This window comes from Mirounga leonina, unplaced genomic scaffold (genome assembly GCF_011800145.1).
Source record: "Mirounga leonina isolate KUSES-001 unplaced genomic scaffold, KU_Mleo_1.0 Mir_53, whole genome shotgun sequence".
Classification (NCBI taxonomy): domain Eukaryota; kingdom Metazoa; phylum Chordata; class Mammalia; order Carnivora; family Phocidae; genus Mirounga; species Mirounga leonina.
The window spans coordinates 31,496,391-31,515,116 of record NW_023270807.1 but is presented as its reverse complement, the minus strand read 5'-3'; the positions used below and the strand labels follow the sequence as shown (position 1 = coordinate 31,515,116).

The following is an 18,726-nucleotide window of genomic DNA, read 5'->3' as shown; positions in this document are numbered from 1 at the left end:
CTGAACCTCTGCTTTTGGGCAGAGGTAGAAGAGCTTAAAAAAAACAGTTCAGGAATAAATGGTTCAAGGAATAGGAGGAGGAACTGGACAAAGCATAACCAAAACCAAGACAGGAGATTTCCAGAAGCAATGGTTAACAACACCGAAGCTTATAGACAGTTCCTATAAAATGAGGATTGAAAAGCATTTGCTGGGTTTGGTGATGTTTACTAGACCAGCTTCTAAGAGATGGTATGTTCAACATAAATTTCAGTGATTCAAAAGTGATGATGAATACCTAGCATTGTGTCAAACAGATGATTACCTTTTGAAATGTACTTTTTTCTTTTATTAAATATATGTAATATTTATCATTTTAACCATTTGTAAGTATACAATTCAGTGGCATTAACTACATTCTCAGTAGTCTGTAACCATTACACTATCTCTATACCCCAAAGTTTTTCATCATCCTCAATATAAACTCTGTACCCATTAAACAAAAACTTTCCTTTTCCCCGCCCCCTCAAGACTTTGATAACCTCTATTCTACCTTGTCTCTATGAATTTGCCTACTCTAGGTACATAATTTAAGTGGAATCATATTTGTCCCTCTGTGTCTAGCTTATTTCACTAAGCATAATGTTTTCAAGGTCCATCTACATTTGAGCACAACCAAAATGCCATTCCTTTTTATGACTGAGTAATATTCCACACACCACATTTTGTTTATCCATTTATCTATTGATGGACATCTGAGTTGTTTCTTTTGGCTACTGTGAATAAAGCTGCTATGAACACAGGTATACAGATATATGCTCAAGTCCCTGCTTTCAATTTTTTTGGATATATACCTAGGAGTAGAATTGCTGGGTTCTATATCTGACTTTTTTGAGAAACTGCCAAACTGTTTTCCAGAGTAGTTGCATCATTTTACATTCCCACCAGAAACACAGGATGGTCCCAATTTCTCCACATTGTTGCCACCACTTATTTTCCAGTTTTTCTTAAATTGTAGCCATCCTAGTTGGTGTGAAGTGGTGTCTCACTGTGGTTTTGATTTGTAAGGAATGTGATGTTAAGCACCTTCTCAGGTGCTTGTTAGTCATTTGTGTATCTTTGGAGAAATGTATATTCAAGTCATTTGTCCATTTTTGAATTGAGTTGTTTTTGTGGGGTTGTAGGAGTTTTCTACATACTCTTGATATTCTTTGTCAGATATATGATCTACAAATATTTTCCACCATTCCGTAGGTTTTCTTTTTGCTTTCTTGATAATGTCCGATGTCCAAAATTTATTAATTTTGATAATGTCCAATTTATATACTTTTGTGTTTGCTGTCTATGCTTTTGGTGTCATAACCATAAAACGGCTGTCAAAATCAATCATGAAGATTTTTCTCAGTGTTTTCATCTAAGAATTTTATAGTTTTAGCTCTTAATTTTAGGTTTTTGACATATTTAGAGTTAATTTTTATATATGGTGTAAGGGTCCAATTTCATTCTTTGCATGTGGATATCCAGTTTTCCCAGCACCACGTATAGAAAAAACTGTCTTTTCCACCACTGAATGATCTTGGCAACCTTCTCAAAAGCCAATTGAGCATATATGTGAGGGTTTACTTCTGGGATTGCTACTTTTGTGTATGATGTTTTAATGAAAAATTTCCTCTTAGATTTTTGTGCTTGGCTAAAACTATGAAAGAAGAATTTTACCTTTAGATTATGCTTTTTAAAAGTCTCCATCATTTTGGCTGACTGATTGATCTGGTTATTAGACTGGGCTTAATAAAGTGCTATAAACTGAAATATTTAACTGAATGAACAAAAAGAAAAGCTTTTATATTCTAAAGAGCTCCAGATACAGGTCCCTGTATCCTCTGTTGGTATCTTCTTGCCTAGGATGCTTCACTACATAGATGGGTTAACTCTCAGGAGACAAGCAGGGGAGGCATGCCAAAATTTCAGACTGGTATGTTTACATTTACGCTATCTAAAATCATATTTTTTGAATAGCTAATACTTGCACATGTTCCACAATTCAAAGGTACAAAAGAGTATAGAATGAAAAAAAGTAGCACTTTAACAAACAGAGCTTTAAGACATGAACCAAATTTTGTATGTACTAAATACAAAACAATGTTTAGTCTATTATCCCACCACCCTCAAAAAACCTCCTTCTCCAAACTTCCCCTTCTCTTTCTCCAACCACATGGCTATGGTGAGAATAACCACCTTCACCTGTGACCCACCCCACTGGCCACTCAGATTGATTTAGCTATAGACACCTGCTCTAAGCTTGGCCAATGAGCTCTCTTCATAAGAAATTTGGAATTAGGGGCGTCTGGGTGGCTCAGCTGGTTGAGTGACCAACTCTTGGTTTTGGCTCAGGTTGTGATCTCAGGGTCCTGGGATGTAGCCCCGCCTCAGGCTCCACACTCAGCAGGGAATTTGTTTAAGATTCACTTCCTCTCCCTCACCCCCACCCAGTGTGCTCTCACTCTCTCATATAAATAATAAATCTTAAAAAAAAAAAAAATTTGGAATTAGAACTAAACAATTGTATTTTCAGTCTAGTTGCTCTATTGACCTGGGTAGCAGCAAGGAGCAGTTCCTTCCACCCAGTGGACTTAGAAGGGAGTCTGATGACAGAAAACAATGAAGAGAAGACCAGGGACAAGAGGAGGAGGAAGAATATCCTGGTTTCCATACAGTGTTTACTCCCAAGGTCCATTTTTTTCCAAGGCCCAGAAGCATCATTGCCCTGCGGTACCACACCTGTGTACCTTGTAGCCCAGTAACAACCTGAACTACCTTTTGTTTAAGTCTGCTCAAGTGGTTTTCAAGTTATTTGCATCAAAACAGATCTCAAATCATATACTTTGTCATGTGAATAATGGGGTATAGTAAATAAAACAAACATAGTCAATCACTGTGAGGCGTTTGGAAATTATTTTTTCTAAACCTACCCAAAGTGACGGTCAGTGTGGTAGTTTATTCATTGTGCAATATGCTTTATTATTGTTGATAAAGAATTATAAACAATAACATGTTTCTTTCATTCTTTTTTCTCAATAACTAAAATACTTTCTTTGACACTTCAAAAATTAAGAGAAGCTTTATTTTATGCTTCACAGATACTGCATTTTTTTTTTACAAATTGTGGCATCCCTATTATGAGCAAGTCTATTGGTGCCCTTTTTCCAAATAGCATTTGCTCACTTTGTGTTTCTGTGTCATATTTCGGTAATTCTCACAATATTTCAAACTTTTTCATTATTATTACATTTATTATGGTGCTCTGTGATCAGTGATCTTTGATATTACTACTGTAATTGTTTTGGAGCATTAGGAAACAAACATATAAAACAGTTAACTGATAAATGTTGCATGTGCTCAGACTGCTCCACTAAACAGTCGTTCCCTTGTCTTTCCCCCTCTTTGAACCTCTCTACTCCCTGGGACAAAACAATACTGAAATTAGGCCAATTAATATCCCTACAATGGCCTCTAAGTGTTCAAGTGAAAGGAAGAGTCACATGTCTCTCACTTTAAATCTAAAAGCTAGACATGATTAAGCTTAATGTGGAAGGCACGCTGAAAGCCGAGATAGGCCAAAGCTAGGCCTCTTACAACAACCAGTTAGCCAAATTGTGCAGGCAAAGGAAAAGTTTTGTTTTTTTTTTCAAAGATTTTATTTATTTATTTGAGAGAGAGAGAATGAGAGAGAGCACATGAGAGGGGGGAGGGGCAGAGGGAGAAGCAGACTCCCCGCCGAGCAGGGAGCCCGATGCGGGACTCGATCCAGGGACTCCAGGATCATGACCTGAGCCAAAGGCAGTCGCTCAACCAACTGAGCCACCCAGGCGCCCCAAAGGAAAAGTTCTTGAAGGAAATGGAAAGCACTACTTCAGTGAACGCACAAACGATAAGAAAGCAAACAGCCTTATTGCTGATATGGAGAAAGAAGACATCTCCATAACATCAAAGAGCACAAGGTGAAGCAGCAGGTGCTAATGTAGAAGCTGCAGCAAGTTATCCAGATCTAGCTGAGATAAGTAATGAAGGTGACTACCTTGAACAACAGGTTTTTCGATGTGGATGGAACAGCCTTCTATTGGAAAAAGGACGTTCATAGCTGGGAGTAGAAGTCAATGCCTGGCTACAGTGCTTCAAAGAACAGGCTCACTCTCCTATTAGGGGCTAATGCAGCTGGTGACTTTAAGTTGAAGCCAGTGTTCATTTACCATTCCCTAAATCCTAGGACACTTAAGAATTATCCTAGGGCGCCTGGGTGGCTCAGTGGTTGAGTGTCTGCCTTCGGCTAGGGTCATGATCCCAGAGTCCTGGGATCGAGCCCCACATCGGGCTCCCTGCTCGGCGGGAAGCCTGCTTCTTCCTCTCCCACTCCCCCTGCTTGTGTTCCCTCTCTCGCTGTCTCTCTCTCTCTCTGTCAAAATAAATAAAATCTTTAAAAAAAAAAAAAAAAAAAGAATTATCCTAAATCTACCCTGCCTGTGCTCCATAAATGGAACAACAAAGCCTGGATGACAGCACATCTGTTCACAGCATGGTTTACTGAGTATTTTAAGCCCACTGATGAGACCTGCTGCTCAGAAAAAAAGATTCCTTTCAAAATATGATTGCTCACTGACAATGCACCTGGTCCCCCAAGAGCTCTGATGGAAATGTTCAATGAGGTTAATGTTTTCATGCCTGCTAACACAACATCCATTCTGCAGCCCATGGATCAAGGAGTCATTCGAATTTCAAGTCTTATTATTTAAGAAATACATTTTGTAAGGCTGGAGCTGCCATAGGTAATGATTCCTCTGATGATTCAGACAAAGTAAATTGAAAACCTTCTGGAAAGGATTCACCATTTTGACGCCATGAAGAGCATGCGTGATTCATGGGAAGAGGTCAGAATATCAACATTAAAAGGAATTTGGAAGAAGTTGATTCTAACCCTCAGGGATGACTTTGAGGAGTTCAAGACTTCAGTGGAGGAAGTAACTGCAGATGTGGACATAGCAAGAGAACTAGAACCAGAAGTGGAGCCTGAAGATGTGACTAAATTACTGTATTCTCTTGGTAGAACTTCAACAGATGAGCACTTGCATCTTATGGATGAGGAAAGAGTGGTTTTGTGAGATGGAATCTACTCCTGTTGAAGATACTGTGAAGACTGTTCAAATGACAACAAAGGGTACAGACTATTACACAAACTTAGTTGACAAAGAAGTGGCAAGGTTTGAGAGGACTGACCCCAATTTTGAAAGAAGTTCTACTGTGGGTAAAATGCTACCAAACAGCATCTCATGCTACAGAGAAGTCTTTCATGAAAGGAATAAATCAATGTGGCGAACTTCATTGTTGTTCTATTTTGAGAAATTGTTATAGCAAGCACCACCCTGATCAGTCAGCAGCCATTAACACTGAGGTAAGTCCCTCCATCAGAAAAACATTATGACTCACTGAAAGCTCAGATGATGGTTAGTATTTTTTAGCAATAAAGTATCTTAAATTAAGGTATGTATATATTGTTTTTTTAGACACAGTGCTATTGCACACTTTACAGTCTGCAGTATAGTGTAAACGTAACTTTTATACATACTAGGAAGCCAAAAACAGTTATTTGACTTACTTTACCGCCGTATTTGTTTTACTGCAGCGGTCTGGAACCAAACCTGTAATATCTGTGAGGTATGCCCACACTCACTTGTCAGTGGTTCTTTCTCTAAATTAGAATCTTCGGGTGCATCAAAACGACCTTCTGGTAACTTTGGCTTCTTAAGAGATTGTTTGATGGGTTTGGATTTTTCTCCTTGAGAACTCATTTTCCTCACAGAATGACATAAAAGGGGTGATCCTGGAGAGTGGAGAGAGGGAAAAATTAGGAGCTGTTCTTTTATTCTACTTTAAAAAGTTAACAGTTTTGTTTTTAGTTTATACGTTCACATTTATCAAAGCACAAAAAGTACAAAAGGACATAGAGTGAAAATTCTTCCCTCTATCTTCCAGACAGGCACTTCCCTTCCTCAGAGGCAACCAATATTATCAGTTTAAAAAGAAGAGCTTTAAAATAAATTAGTTAACCATTATCAAAATTGTAAAAACTTATACATAAAATACTGATTCCTGTGTGAAGCAATGCCCCAAATACCAGAAATGAGATGACTAAGTGTTACTAAGTAGTACAAAGTTTTAAGGACAATATTTATTATTTAAATTACAAGAGATTGTTATTTAGTATTCTTATATTTGAATCCCAAATCGTGATTCTCTTTTCCTGCCAATTAAACATTTAAAAAATGTATTGGGTATTTACAACATATAAATGAGATCACTTTCTCCATAGTTTATATAGAGAAAGCTAAATTTCCTAAACTGCTATGAAAGTTATCCAACCCTTGTTAAGATCATGTACAATAAGTGCAAAACCACCCTGAAAAAAATGACTTCAGAGTTGGGTTTTGAATTTCCTAAAAGGAATGGCTTTAGAGGCAGACAGAGTTGGGGACCAGTTCCAGTTATACTACTGTGGTAAGCGGAATAATGGCTTCCAAAGATGATCAGAACCTCATACCCAGAACCTGTGAAGAGGTAAGGCTCCACGGTAAAGGAGAATTTAGGCAGCAGTTTGAATTGAGGTTGCTAATCAGATGACCTTAGACTAGAACAATTACCTTGGGCTATCTGTGTGGATCCACTGTAATCACAAGAATCCTTAAAAGGGGAAGAGACAATTGGAAGAGAGAACCAGAGGGATGACAGCATCAGAAAGCCTTAATGGATGCTGCTGGCTTTGAAGATGGAGGAAAGGAATTTCAGCAGCCTCTAGAAGTTGGAAAAGGGAAGAGATTCTCCCCCTAGAGCATCCAGAAGAACACTAATACTTTGATTTCAGTCCAGAGATTTCTCATCCATTTCAGACTTCTCCCCACTAAGTTTGTGACAACTGGTTACAGCAGTAGTAGGAAACTAACAGTTGTTTGACCTTTGTCAAGTGACTTACCCTTTCTAACTCTGTTTCCTCCCTTCTAAATTGAAGGTAACAGTACCTATCTCATGAGTTACTAAATAAATTAAACAAGACAATTCATGCAAAGCTTTTACTACTGTAATAAATTTTATCTAATATTATCATCATAGTATTATCTGCAAGCTCTTGGTAGCATTACATATAATTAGAATTTTCTTTTATTACATGTATTTTATTCATATTCTAGCTAACACTACATCACCCTACCATCTGCTTTAAAAAATTATATATAGGGGTGCCTAGCTGGCTCAGTCAGTTGCGACTATCGATCTCGGGGTTGTGAGTTCGAGCCCCATGTTGGGTACAGAAATTACTTAAAAATTTTATATATACACACACCCATACATACACACACAAATATATACGCACATAACTATTTGTACATATATATATATATATATGTTTTTATACATACACACCCTCCACAGCCAACTTGGAATTATGTAAGACTTGTTTGTAAGATTACATAAAGTTAACATTACATACAAACTGTATTAACAATTTCGAAATAGTACATCAGGCTGTTCATTTGCATATCTACTGCATATAGCTCAGGGAGTAGCAAAATTCTTGTTTGAATGACCAATTAGAATACAAACTACCATTCCCGCTAGAGAATGGTAGTTTGTATTAAGTAATTTCTGTACCCAACATGGGGCTCGAACTCACAACCCCGAGATCGATAGTCGCAACTGACTGAGCCAGCCAGGCACCCCTATATATAATTTTTTAAAGCAGATGGTAGGGTGATGTAGTGTTAGCTAGGATATGAATAAAATACATGTAATAATACATCTCAATACAATACAGATCCAAGAGCCCATAAAACACGAGGATTAAAAAATACGTAACTGAATGTTTTTATAAAGCTATGACAATGATCTACAGAATATAGTTTTCTCCCATCTACATGCTCACTTATACAGAATACTTCATATTTGTGATAAAAATTTCTATACACATTAAAATAAAAACAGTTACTTATTTAAAATTTTTACTTACTTATTGATTTATAGTACAGACCATTTTGCCTTCAAACTCCCACTTCAATATCTAAGGACATATTGTATTTTTTCTTATGTCCTCAAAATAATATTTAAACATATACTAAAAGGCTAAAGAGAAAAACCTGCAATAATGTCTTATAAGGCAGCATTTATTTTTATTTAAGAAATGGAAAATATAGAAATATGAGTTTCTGATTATATTAATATATTTCATATAACAACTGATCTTGGTTTATTGTGTTTAAAAAATATATTGAAAATTTTGGTGAACATAAACCATGCTCAATTGAAAGATATTTCCAGTCCAAATCACGTGATTTTTGTTAATTAGTCACTTCTTATCGGAAGTATAGGATTCTTTAGAATGTGACGTCAATATATCCCAATTTAGGAAGTTTAGCCAACCTCCACAATAGAAACTTCTGTTCATTAATGCCCAACTATCTATCCATCAACAAATCACAAATTTATAAAGCATGAAAGGTTGTTTCTAAGTCATGATAATTCAGTAATAATTAATATGGATATACAGAAAGAATTTTAATAGTTACAAATTAGATTCTAAATGTAGACAGATTTTTCATCTATTCCAGCTAATGTCTAGATTCTGCATCTGGTTACTAACAAGTCTGTCTTACTGTACATCAAATAACTCACTTTGAAGTCTAAAAATCAGCCAAGTATTTAACAGATACCAGTAGCCACCTGCTACTAGGCACTCAGACTCGACTCAATACAATAAATTAGCACTTTCAGTTTTAGGTTTGGTTGTTTTGCAAATCAAAAAAAAAAATCTCTTAACTCAAAGCTTGAAATGATATTCAGTGTAAAAATTAAACTTGGTATGTTCCAAATCTGTAGAGATTCCTAAGCATTTACACAAAATCATAAAAATGGCACAAAATAGTCTCGACTACCAATTATAATGCAGACAAAATCTGAAGCTAAAAATTTTGCCTCTTAAATGATGCATATATATGTGTTAGATGTCTGCTATGTGCCAGGCTCTGTACTAGGGGCTGAAAACATGACACCTCATTAAACCTCACAATAATCCGATGGGGCAGGTCTAACAGTCTTTAATTTACAGTAAGTCTGTTCAATTTGAACAAAATGATTTTCTGAAAAAGTGACATTAGGTAGGTGTGGTGGAACTGTTTCAAGTAGCCACTTTTCCCTTCTTCCATTTGGTTCTAGGATTCCCACTCCCACCTCATTTGCTATTAAGCTAAGCACCAGGCCACTTGCTTAGAGATGACATTTCCCAGCCTCCCCTGCAACCAAGCAGCCACGTGTCCAAGTGGTGACCAATGGGTTGTGACTGGAAGTGATGTGTGCAAATTTTAAGTTGCCTCACTTTTGCAACAAGCTGATTGCCCTGAATTTCTTTTCCCATTTCCTTGGGTTATAATACAGACATGGCAGTGACCCAGCTTTAACCACGCAGATGTGGACAAAACCCAGGGCAAGGTGACACGTAAAATATTTAATAACTTGTATGATATAGACAGTGCCCATTCAGAACCTATGTCCAACCATTCAGAAGAGACACAGGTTGTAAATAACTACTAAAAACTCAACTCTTGTACATGGGGCTGATCAGCGGTACTGCCCTACACATGGTGGAGCAACAGGATGAAAAGAACACGGACTTGGATGGAAAAGAACTCTGTCAAAGCAGAGTTGTCCTCCCCGTCTCATCAGCAGAATTGTTACAGCAGCTTGGCCCTTTCCTTCAGTAATACAAGGGACAAGTGAAAAAAAAACCTTGCAAACTAAGGGCACTAGAATCACACATGGGTTCCAATGCCACATTTAGCAATGTGACTGACCCTAAGAAGGTTACTGTATCTCACTGAGTCTGTATCCCCCCCAGAATGGGGGTACTTCTACTTACCTTGCAGGCTAGCTCAGAGAAATGAAGTAATGTGTATGTCTCTATGTGCACACTCTGAATGGAATAATAACTTCAGCTTAACGGTAGGACACGGAAATCATTGTGCAAAAGGGTTTTTGGAAAAGAAAAGGAATATGAGTGTACTGTGGGAAAGAGAGAGGACCAGCAAAGGAGCAGTTTGAGAAACCAGTCCATAGGTCTGGCCTTGAGTACTTCTGAAGGAACTTTATTGTAGGAAAAAAGGTTACAAGGAAAAGTTAAAAGACCAGTATTCTCAAAGGACTCTGAGACCATGGAGGTCTAAACAGAACTATTTTTATAGACAGGTAACAGTGTGACAGAATGGGGAGGAGGAGAATTCCTCTCATTTCTGTACCGTACAAGATAAGACAGGGGACACTGTGCCCTTTGGCACCCACACGCTTTATAGCTTTGGAAACAAGTCCGTGCACAGCCACCTGGCAGGGTGGTGGCAGGGAGGCACATACAGGTAGCCTGAAGGCAGGTAAAAAGGGTCTGTCAGATCATAAGGATTAGCAAACGGGTAAAGGGGAGCCCCAGAGCCACTCCTGTGGATTCTACCTATCAACCAGTAGGTACTAAGCAACAGTAATTATAGCTGACCCTTGAACAACACAGGTCTGAACTGCACAGACCCACTTATACATGGATTTTTTTTTTTTTTTAAAGATTTTATTTATTTATTTGACAGAGAGAGAGATAGCCAGAGAGGGAACACAAGCAGGGGGAGTGGGAGAGGGAGAAGCAGGCTTCCCGCTGAGCAGGGAGCCCGATGCGGGGCTCGATCCCAGGACCCTGGGAACATGACCTGAGCTGAAGGCAGACGCTTAACGACTGAGCCACCCAGGCGCTCCATATACATGGATTTTTTACAGTACAGTACTGTAAATGTATTTTCTCTTCCTTATGATTTTTTTTTTAAAGATTTTATTTATTTATTTGAGAGAGAGAATGAGAGAGAGAGCACACGAGAGGGGGGAGGGTCAGAGGGAGAAGCAGACTCCCCGCTGAGCAGGGAGCCCGATGCGGGACTCGATCCCGGGACTCCAGGATCATGACCTGAGCCGAAGGCAGTCACTTAACCAACTGAGCCACCCAGGCGCCCTTCCTTATGATTTTCTTAATAACATTTATTTTCTCTATCTTACCTTACTATAAGAATACAACATATAATACATATAATATGCAAAATATGTGTTTCATCTGTTTATGTTAACACAAGGTTTCCATTCAATAGCAGGCTATCAGGAGTTAAGTTCTGGAGAAGTCAAAAGTTATACGTGGATTTTTTATGGTGCCGGGGGTCAGCCCCTAACCCTCACAGTGCTCAAAAGTAAGCTGTGTATTAATGTTCGTATTACATTTTGGCCTTCAGCAAGCTTCTGACTACCTCAACTGCATGGGCAATACCTGACAAACTTAAAGCAAAAATCATCCTTTGAGAAACAAGGAAATCACCACCATAAAGCCCATGTCTTCTTCAAGGGGTGGTTTGGCCTTATCCAAAGCCTATTTAGAACTCTGTTTATAAGTACATTACAAGCAAGAAGATGACCTTCTGAAAGAATAATAAAAGCAAAGGAAAAAAGACTGAATGATCGTTAAATCAAAACAACAAACAACTTTTCAGAACTTCTGTTTCTGGCAATTTGATAAATTAGAGATGCCTAAAAACCTATAGCTATAAAACATCTAAAAAGGTTGAAAAAATATACAAAAATCTCTTAATCAGACAAAGAGCCTTTAAGAAAGTATAAAATGATTAACAAAGCTGTTCAGTGAGGTCACCAAACACTTAAACCACTACATATCCTGTGTCTTTCTCACCTAGAGCTGGGGGACAGAGCTTCCAGAACAGCAGAGAGAGGAGTCTTCTGAGCCTGAGCAAGACAAAAAGCCGGTAAGAGGCCAGGACTCCGGGAGGCTCAGCACTCAGAAGAGAAATTGAGCCTGAAGATTTTAATGTGCATATAAAACACCTGGAGGATCTTGTTAACATGCAGACTCTGAGTAGGTCTGAGTGAGACCTGAGATTCTGCATTTTAACAATTGCCAGGTGGTGTTCATACTGCTGGTCAAAAGAGCAAGGAGCTAGAAGCAAACTTCCAGTTAATGAAGAGAACAGTTAAGGAAGGAAAAGTATCCATCTCAATCTTGGTTCTAAGTGGAGATGAAAAAAAAAAGAAGCCCTTACAGAGATTTTGAAACTACTGGCTGACCACATCCATGTTTATGCCTGATTACATACTATCTGTATGGTCCAAAAACGCCCAAGGGGAGCATCTTATATAAAGTGCACCCAAGTCAAGGTGAAGTGCTCCAGACACAGGGGAAGAGCAGAAGCAAATCCTCTGTGGAGAAATACCTTCTCAACTCATGTCTCATGTAAGTCTCAAGAGAGAATCCCAGTAAATCATTTGAGGAAACAAGCCATCACAAGCAAGAGTCAGTGAAATCAACAAACACGGCCAGACCATAAAGATTTGACATACTGAAATCACTGAAATCAGAATATAACTATTTAATGTGTTCAAGGGAAAAAAAGCCAAAAAGGAGAAATGAGTAAGACTATGAAAGGCCAACTTAAAACACAAAGAAATTTAGAAATGGAACAATGTAAATTTAAAGCTCAATAAAAGGGCTAGATAGCAGAACAGATACAGATGAGAAGAGAATGTGATCAAGAATTAAGTTCTGAAGAAATTATGCAGGAAAAAGCAGAGACAAAGATGAAAATAACCAAAGAGAAGTTCAAACATATGGAGGATAAAATGAGAAGGTCTAACAAATGTTTGTTTAATCATAATTCCACAAGGAGACAGTGGAAAGACCATGAGAAGTACAACAGACAGGAATCTGCAGATATAGGAAGAACAAAGAAATGCCAAAATAAGGGCAAAAAAAGTACATCTGAACACAAGGTAAAATGAACAACCCCCAACAAGAAAGCCAGATCAAAGGAAGATCCAAGAAGAAGCCAGATAAAAGACAGACTACTAATAAGGAACATTAGTAATAACAACTTTAGTAATAACTAAGTAACATAACTTCACCATAGCCATAATAGAAGCCAGAAGATAGAGCTATGAGAAAATGATACACCCACTAAACCCACCTTTCAAAAACAAAAAGTGAAAGAAACCAGATTTTCAGATTAAAAATAAGACCTACATCAAAAAGAACACTAAGAAACTTTATCACAAAAGACAGTCATGAAAGAAACTTCTAAGCAATTTACTTTAAGAAAATGATCCCAAAAGTAAAGTGTGAGAGAACAGAGAGAAAATGAAAGTTTTATTCATTGACTGTATAAAACCATAATAATAACTGTGATGTGGGATTATCAAAACCACAATCCCATCCCAACATATACACAAGAATATACACATATACACACCTAAAAGGCTGAACAACAGAGGTAGAGGATGAGTGAATTCAAAGCATTTTTACACTTTGCACTGTTTAGGAGAAGGTGTTAACTTTAGATTTCCTTAAGTATGCATTTAGATTTCAAGGGTAACCATAAAAGATAATTTATATTCTTCCAAACCAGCAGAGGAAAAAAAAATGGAAGAAGAAAATATTTAATTCAAACCACGTATGAAAAACAGAAGGTGTAAAAAGATGGTAGAAATAAAGCCAATTATATCAATAATTATGATTGTAAATGGACTGAACTCTCCAGTTAAATGGGTATAGACTGTCAAACTCCAAAAAAACAAAACAAAACAAACAAAATCCAGGGGCGCCTGGGTGGCTCAGTCGTTAAGCGTCTGCCGTCGGCTCAGGTCATGGTCCCAGGGTCCTGGGATCGAGCCCCACATTAAGCCCCGCATTGGGCTCCCTGCTTGGTGGGGAGCCTGCTTCTCCCTCTCCCACTCCCCCTGCTTCTGTTCCCTCTCTTGCTGTGTCTCACTCTGTCAAATAAATAAATATTTAAATTAAAAAAAAACAACACAAAATCCAGCCACATGTTGTTCATATAAGAAGCTCCATCAATTACCATGTTTCTTTAAAAAAAAAAAAACCAGTGTTAGGACCTGAAGATTTGAGTCCTTCACCACCCCCATTGATATGTTGAAATTCTAACTCGTCATGTGGTGATATTAGGAGGTGTGGCTTCTTTGAAGTAATTAGGTGATGAGGGTGTAGCCCTCATGAACAGGATTAGTGCCCTTTTAAGAAGAGCTAGGAGAGCCTGCTGTGGCTTTCTGCTCTCTGCCACCTGAGGAGACAGTTAGAGGGCAGCCATCTGCAAACCAGGAAGCAGGCTCTCACCAGAGACCAGATGTCCTGGCCCCCTGATCTCAGACTTCCCAGCCTCCAGAACTGAGAAATAAATGTTTGGCGTTTAAGCCACCCAGTCTATGGTATGTGAGAAGCACATTTCCATGTTTTTAGTTTTATTTTAAAGAGAGAGACACACAGAAAATGGAAAGAAAATAACCACAGTTAAAGAAAAAAACGATAACATAAATAAAAGACATACAAGTGGGATAATCAACAAAAGCAAGAGTTGGTTCCTTTATTATTTTTTATTTATTTATTTTTTTAGATTTTATTTATTTGAGAGAGAGAGACAGAGATAGTGAGAGAGAGAGCACAAGTGGGGAGGAGAGGGAGAAGCAGGCTCCCCACAGAGCAGGGAGCCCGATGCGGGACTCGATCCCAGGACCCTGGGATCATGACCTGAGCCGAAGGCAGATGCCTAACCGACTGAGCCACCCAGGCGCCCAAGAGTTGGTTCCTTTAAAAGTGAAGTCTTTGATTAGGTTAATAAGGAAAAAACAAGAGAAGGCAAAATAAATAATACGAAAAAAAGAGACTACATAATTATAAATGAGAGCAGACATTTTTTTAAAAAGGGAACTTTATGTCTATATATCAAAAGCATATAATATTAACAATTTTCTAGAAAAATTTAACTTATTGAAGCTGACTAAGAGAAAACCTGATGAACAATGCAATAACCGCTAAAGAAATTAAACCAGTAATTTAAAATCTTCCCTCAAAGAGTAGATAGTTTTATACTTGAGTTATACCAAATACTCAAAGAATGAATAATTTCTTTGAACAAAATATAACAAAGAAGAGAAAAGGGTGGTAAGATTCTTAAATTCACTGTATGAGGCTAGAATAACTTAAGCTTCAACCAGAAAAGGAAACTGCAAAAGAGGAAAATTATAGGCCAATTTCTTTTTTGTTTTTGAAGATTTTATTTATTTATTTGACAGAGACACAGCGAGAGAGGGAACACAAGCAGGGGGAGAGGGAGAAGCAGGCTTCCTGCAGGGGAGTGGGAGAGGGAGAAGCAGGCTCCCCACAGAGCAGGGAGTCTGATTAGGGGCTAGATCCCAGGACCCTGAGATCATGACCTGAGCCGAAGACAGACGCTTAACCAACTGAGCCACCCAGGCGCCCCTACAGGCCAATTTCTACACAAAATATTAGCATACCAAATCCAACACTGTATTAAAAATATAGTCATCATGATCAATTTGAGTATTTTCTAGGAATGCTAGAGTGATTTAGCATTAGAAAAATCTACAATTCATCAACTCACCAGATTTAAAGGAGAAAAATGATATAATCACTCCGAGAAGATGAAGAAAAATGAAGTCAGTAAATTTCAAGATCCAGTCTTAAAAACCAGACAAATACATAAACAACAATAAAAACCCTTCTAGACATAGCATAGGACTTTGTTAACTTGATAAAGCACATCCACAGCTAATATGACACTTGAAATACGAATGCATTCCCTTTAAAATTACAAACAAGGTATCATCACTTCTAGACAACATGTTACTGGAAATCTAAGCAAGACAGAAAAACAAGAGAAAAGAAAAAGATATAAATATTAGAAAGTGAGAAACTAGATTTTCATTACTTGCTGTTAACATGACCATCTACCTAGCAAAATACCCTCCCCACCTAGCTATAATAAATTATTTAAACTAATAAACTAATTTAGCTAGGTTATAGGATACAAAAGCAATAAATAAGTAAACTATGTTTCTATACATAAGCAGCAATCACCAAATGACAATTTAAAAAAATATCGAGCAGTGTTAATCAAATCCCAACAGGAACTTTTTTTTTTAAGAATTTGATATGGAAAGCAGATACCTAAGAATAGCCAAGGCACTTCTGAAAAACAAAATGGGAGGATTTAACCTATTAGATACCGAGATTTATTACAAAGGTGGGACGCCTGGGTGGCTCAGTCGGTTAAGTGTCTGCCTTCGGCTCCGGTCACAATCCCAGGACCCTGGGATCGAGTCCATATCAGGCTCCTTGCTCATCGGGGAGCTCAGGGGGGAGCCTGCTTCTCCCTCTGTGTGCAGCTCTCCCTGCTTATGCTTGCTCTCTCTCTAATAAAATCTTAAAAAAAAAAAAAAAGATTTATTACAAAGGTATGGTTATTAAGACAGGTGATATCAGCACAGGAATAGACAAATAGATCAATGGAACTGAAAAGGGAGCCAAGAAATAAACCCATGCCTATATGCTTATGTGAACTTGACTGAAGACAAGCTGGCATTGTATCAGTGAAGGAAAGGCCCAATATGTGGACCTGGGACAAGAGATTACCGACGTGGAAAATAAACGAAATTGGTTTCCTGCCTCACATCATACACAAAAATCAATCCTGGTAGAATAAAGGCTTAAATATAAAAAGCAAAACTATAGACCTTTGAGAAGAAAGTATAGGAGAATAGGGTAGGAAAGGCGTCCTTAGACAAGGTCACAAAGCACTGACAATAAATAAAAGGATCAAGACATGACGACAATTATGATTATGTGTTCATCAAAAGGCACCTTTAAAAAAAAGGACACCTTTCTTTCGAAGTTGTGTGATTGTATATGCAGATCCGTTATTTTATTCTGCTGCTGTTATATAGGATTAAAAAAAAAAAAAAAACCACCACGGAGTGACAAAAACAGCCCCCAAACTGGGCTATTTGCCACTTACATAACTAAAAAAGGTTTAGTATTGAAATATATGTAAAGAATATAAATAAGAAAGACAAATAATCCATTAATAAAATGAAGAGATTTCACCAAAAAAAGCTAATAAATATTTGAAAAGAGGTTTAACTTCTCTAATTAGAGAAGTTAACAGAGGAAAGTAATTTAGCTAGGATAGTGGATATAAAATCCAGAAGCAAAATCATAATGACATACCATTTCAACACCTTATTCAGACAAAAATTAAATTTTCTGATGATTAGCAATGTTGACAAGTATGTGAAGCAACAAGAACTGATGTTTCTGCTGGTAGGAATGTAATTGCCGGGAGGAACGGAAATGCCTTTATAAAACAGCTTGGCATCGTATTATAAAATTGGAAAGGCCTATACCGTATGTTCCAGGAATTCCGCTCCTTGCATTACAGCACCCATAACAAGAATGTGTAGCAGCCAGTCCTGGTGTTTCCAGAATTACCCAAATGTCCACTGGGAAGAAGAATGGAAAAACTGTACGACACAACTGAATGATTAACTACAACCTCACACATCAATATAGATGAATCTCAAACTACAGTGCCAGTTGAAAAAGGCCAGTAAAATGAATACAAATGGTAAGAAGCTATTTCTATGAAGACCCAAACCATGTAGAGTTACAACCGCATCAGGAAGAAGCACCCGGTAACTGCTTGGTAACAGAAGTATTCTATTTCTTAAATTGGAAAGTGAGTTCATAAATGGAAGATTTGCTTCATAACTTACACGTGTATTATACATTTTTGGTATCAAATACTTCATTCTTAAGTTGTTAACACAAGTGAGAAAGGGATGGTGAATGAACACACAACAAAATTTAGTTATTACTCTGGAGTTGGGATAAAGTGAGACTTTCACTTAATTATTCACTCCTGGACCATTTAAAATGTTTACAGTTAGCAAGTAATATGTTTGGGGAGAAATGATTACAGAAAACAAACTGCATAGAAATCTGGGGCCCATTACTATGAAGGGCAGTAATTCTGTTTTCAACTTACACAATTTCTCCAGGATGTCCTCAATTAAAACTATGCTTAGCATACTCTATGGATAAGTCTAAAATACTGAGAAAACCTGCCAACAAAAATGGGTTAAAAAACGCTGGTTTTTACTGAAAGCATGCATACTTTCTTTGTATTAACAATTCTTGACTTCACCTAATTTTTATTATACTAATTTGCTACTTTGACGCACCTCTGCACTTCTCCAATTTTTTAATACTGTACACTGCCACAAATCCTTTTTGATGTAAGAGGCATTCACAGGATTTTTCTCCACGAGCACCAAAGAGCAGTGCGCCCTGAGAGCTCCCAAGTAAACCACCCCGAATGCTCGCTGCCCTTCCTAACCATGACCGGAAGGAAGCAGGTGCCGGGCTGCGAGGGCTTGGGTGATCTTCTAGCCCTAGTCCCACCCCCGAGATCCGGGATGGTGAAGGGACCTGCCCAGGACCAAGACGTGGGTGGCCGAGCCGAAAGAGAGAAGCTCTGCAGCACCCGGCGCCTGCAGACGCCCGGGACACACGCGGCTCCCCCGAGGGAGGACTTTCTCGCGGCGCCGGGCCTTGGCGACCCCGCCCACGACCTCGGCCCCGGGGCCGGGCGCCTTACTTGCCGCTCTCCACGCGGTGGCCGGGACGCAGCCAAGCAACCGAGCCAGCCTTGACACAGACATGGTGCCAAATCCCACAGCGTCCTCGCGGGCCCAGGAGGGAGAAGGGGAGAGCCAGCCGCACCGACCGGGGCCCACCCCACGGGGGGGCGGAGCTCT

The 18,726-nt window shown here is 38.5% G+C and overlaps 1 protein-coding gene across 1 annotated transcript in view; it reads right to left on the bottom strand.

The window, feature by feature from the left end:
- SDHAF4 (succinate dehydrogenase complex assembly factor 4) overlaps positions 1-18,726 on the bottom strand; it is a 24,080-nt gene extending 5,354 nt beyond the window's left edge. Inside the window, exons 1-2 of the mRNA XM_034990521.1 lie at positions 18,567-18,726; positions 5,702-5,851 (exon numbers count right to left, since the gene is read on the bottom strand). Of these exons, the coding sequence (XP_034846412.1) occupies positions 5,702-5,851; positions 18,567-18,630 (214 nt within the window). The 5' untranslated portion in view covers positions 18,631-18,726. The remainder of the gene's footprint in view (positions 1-5,701; positions 5,852-18,566) is intronic.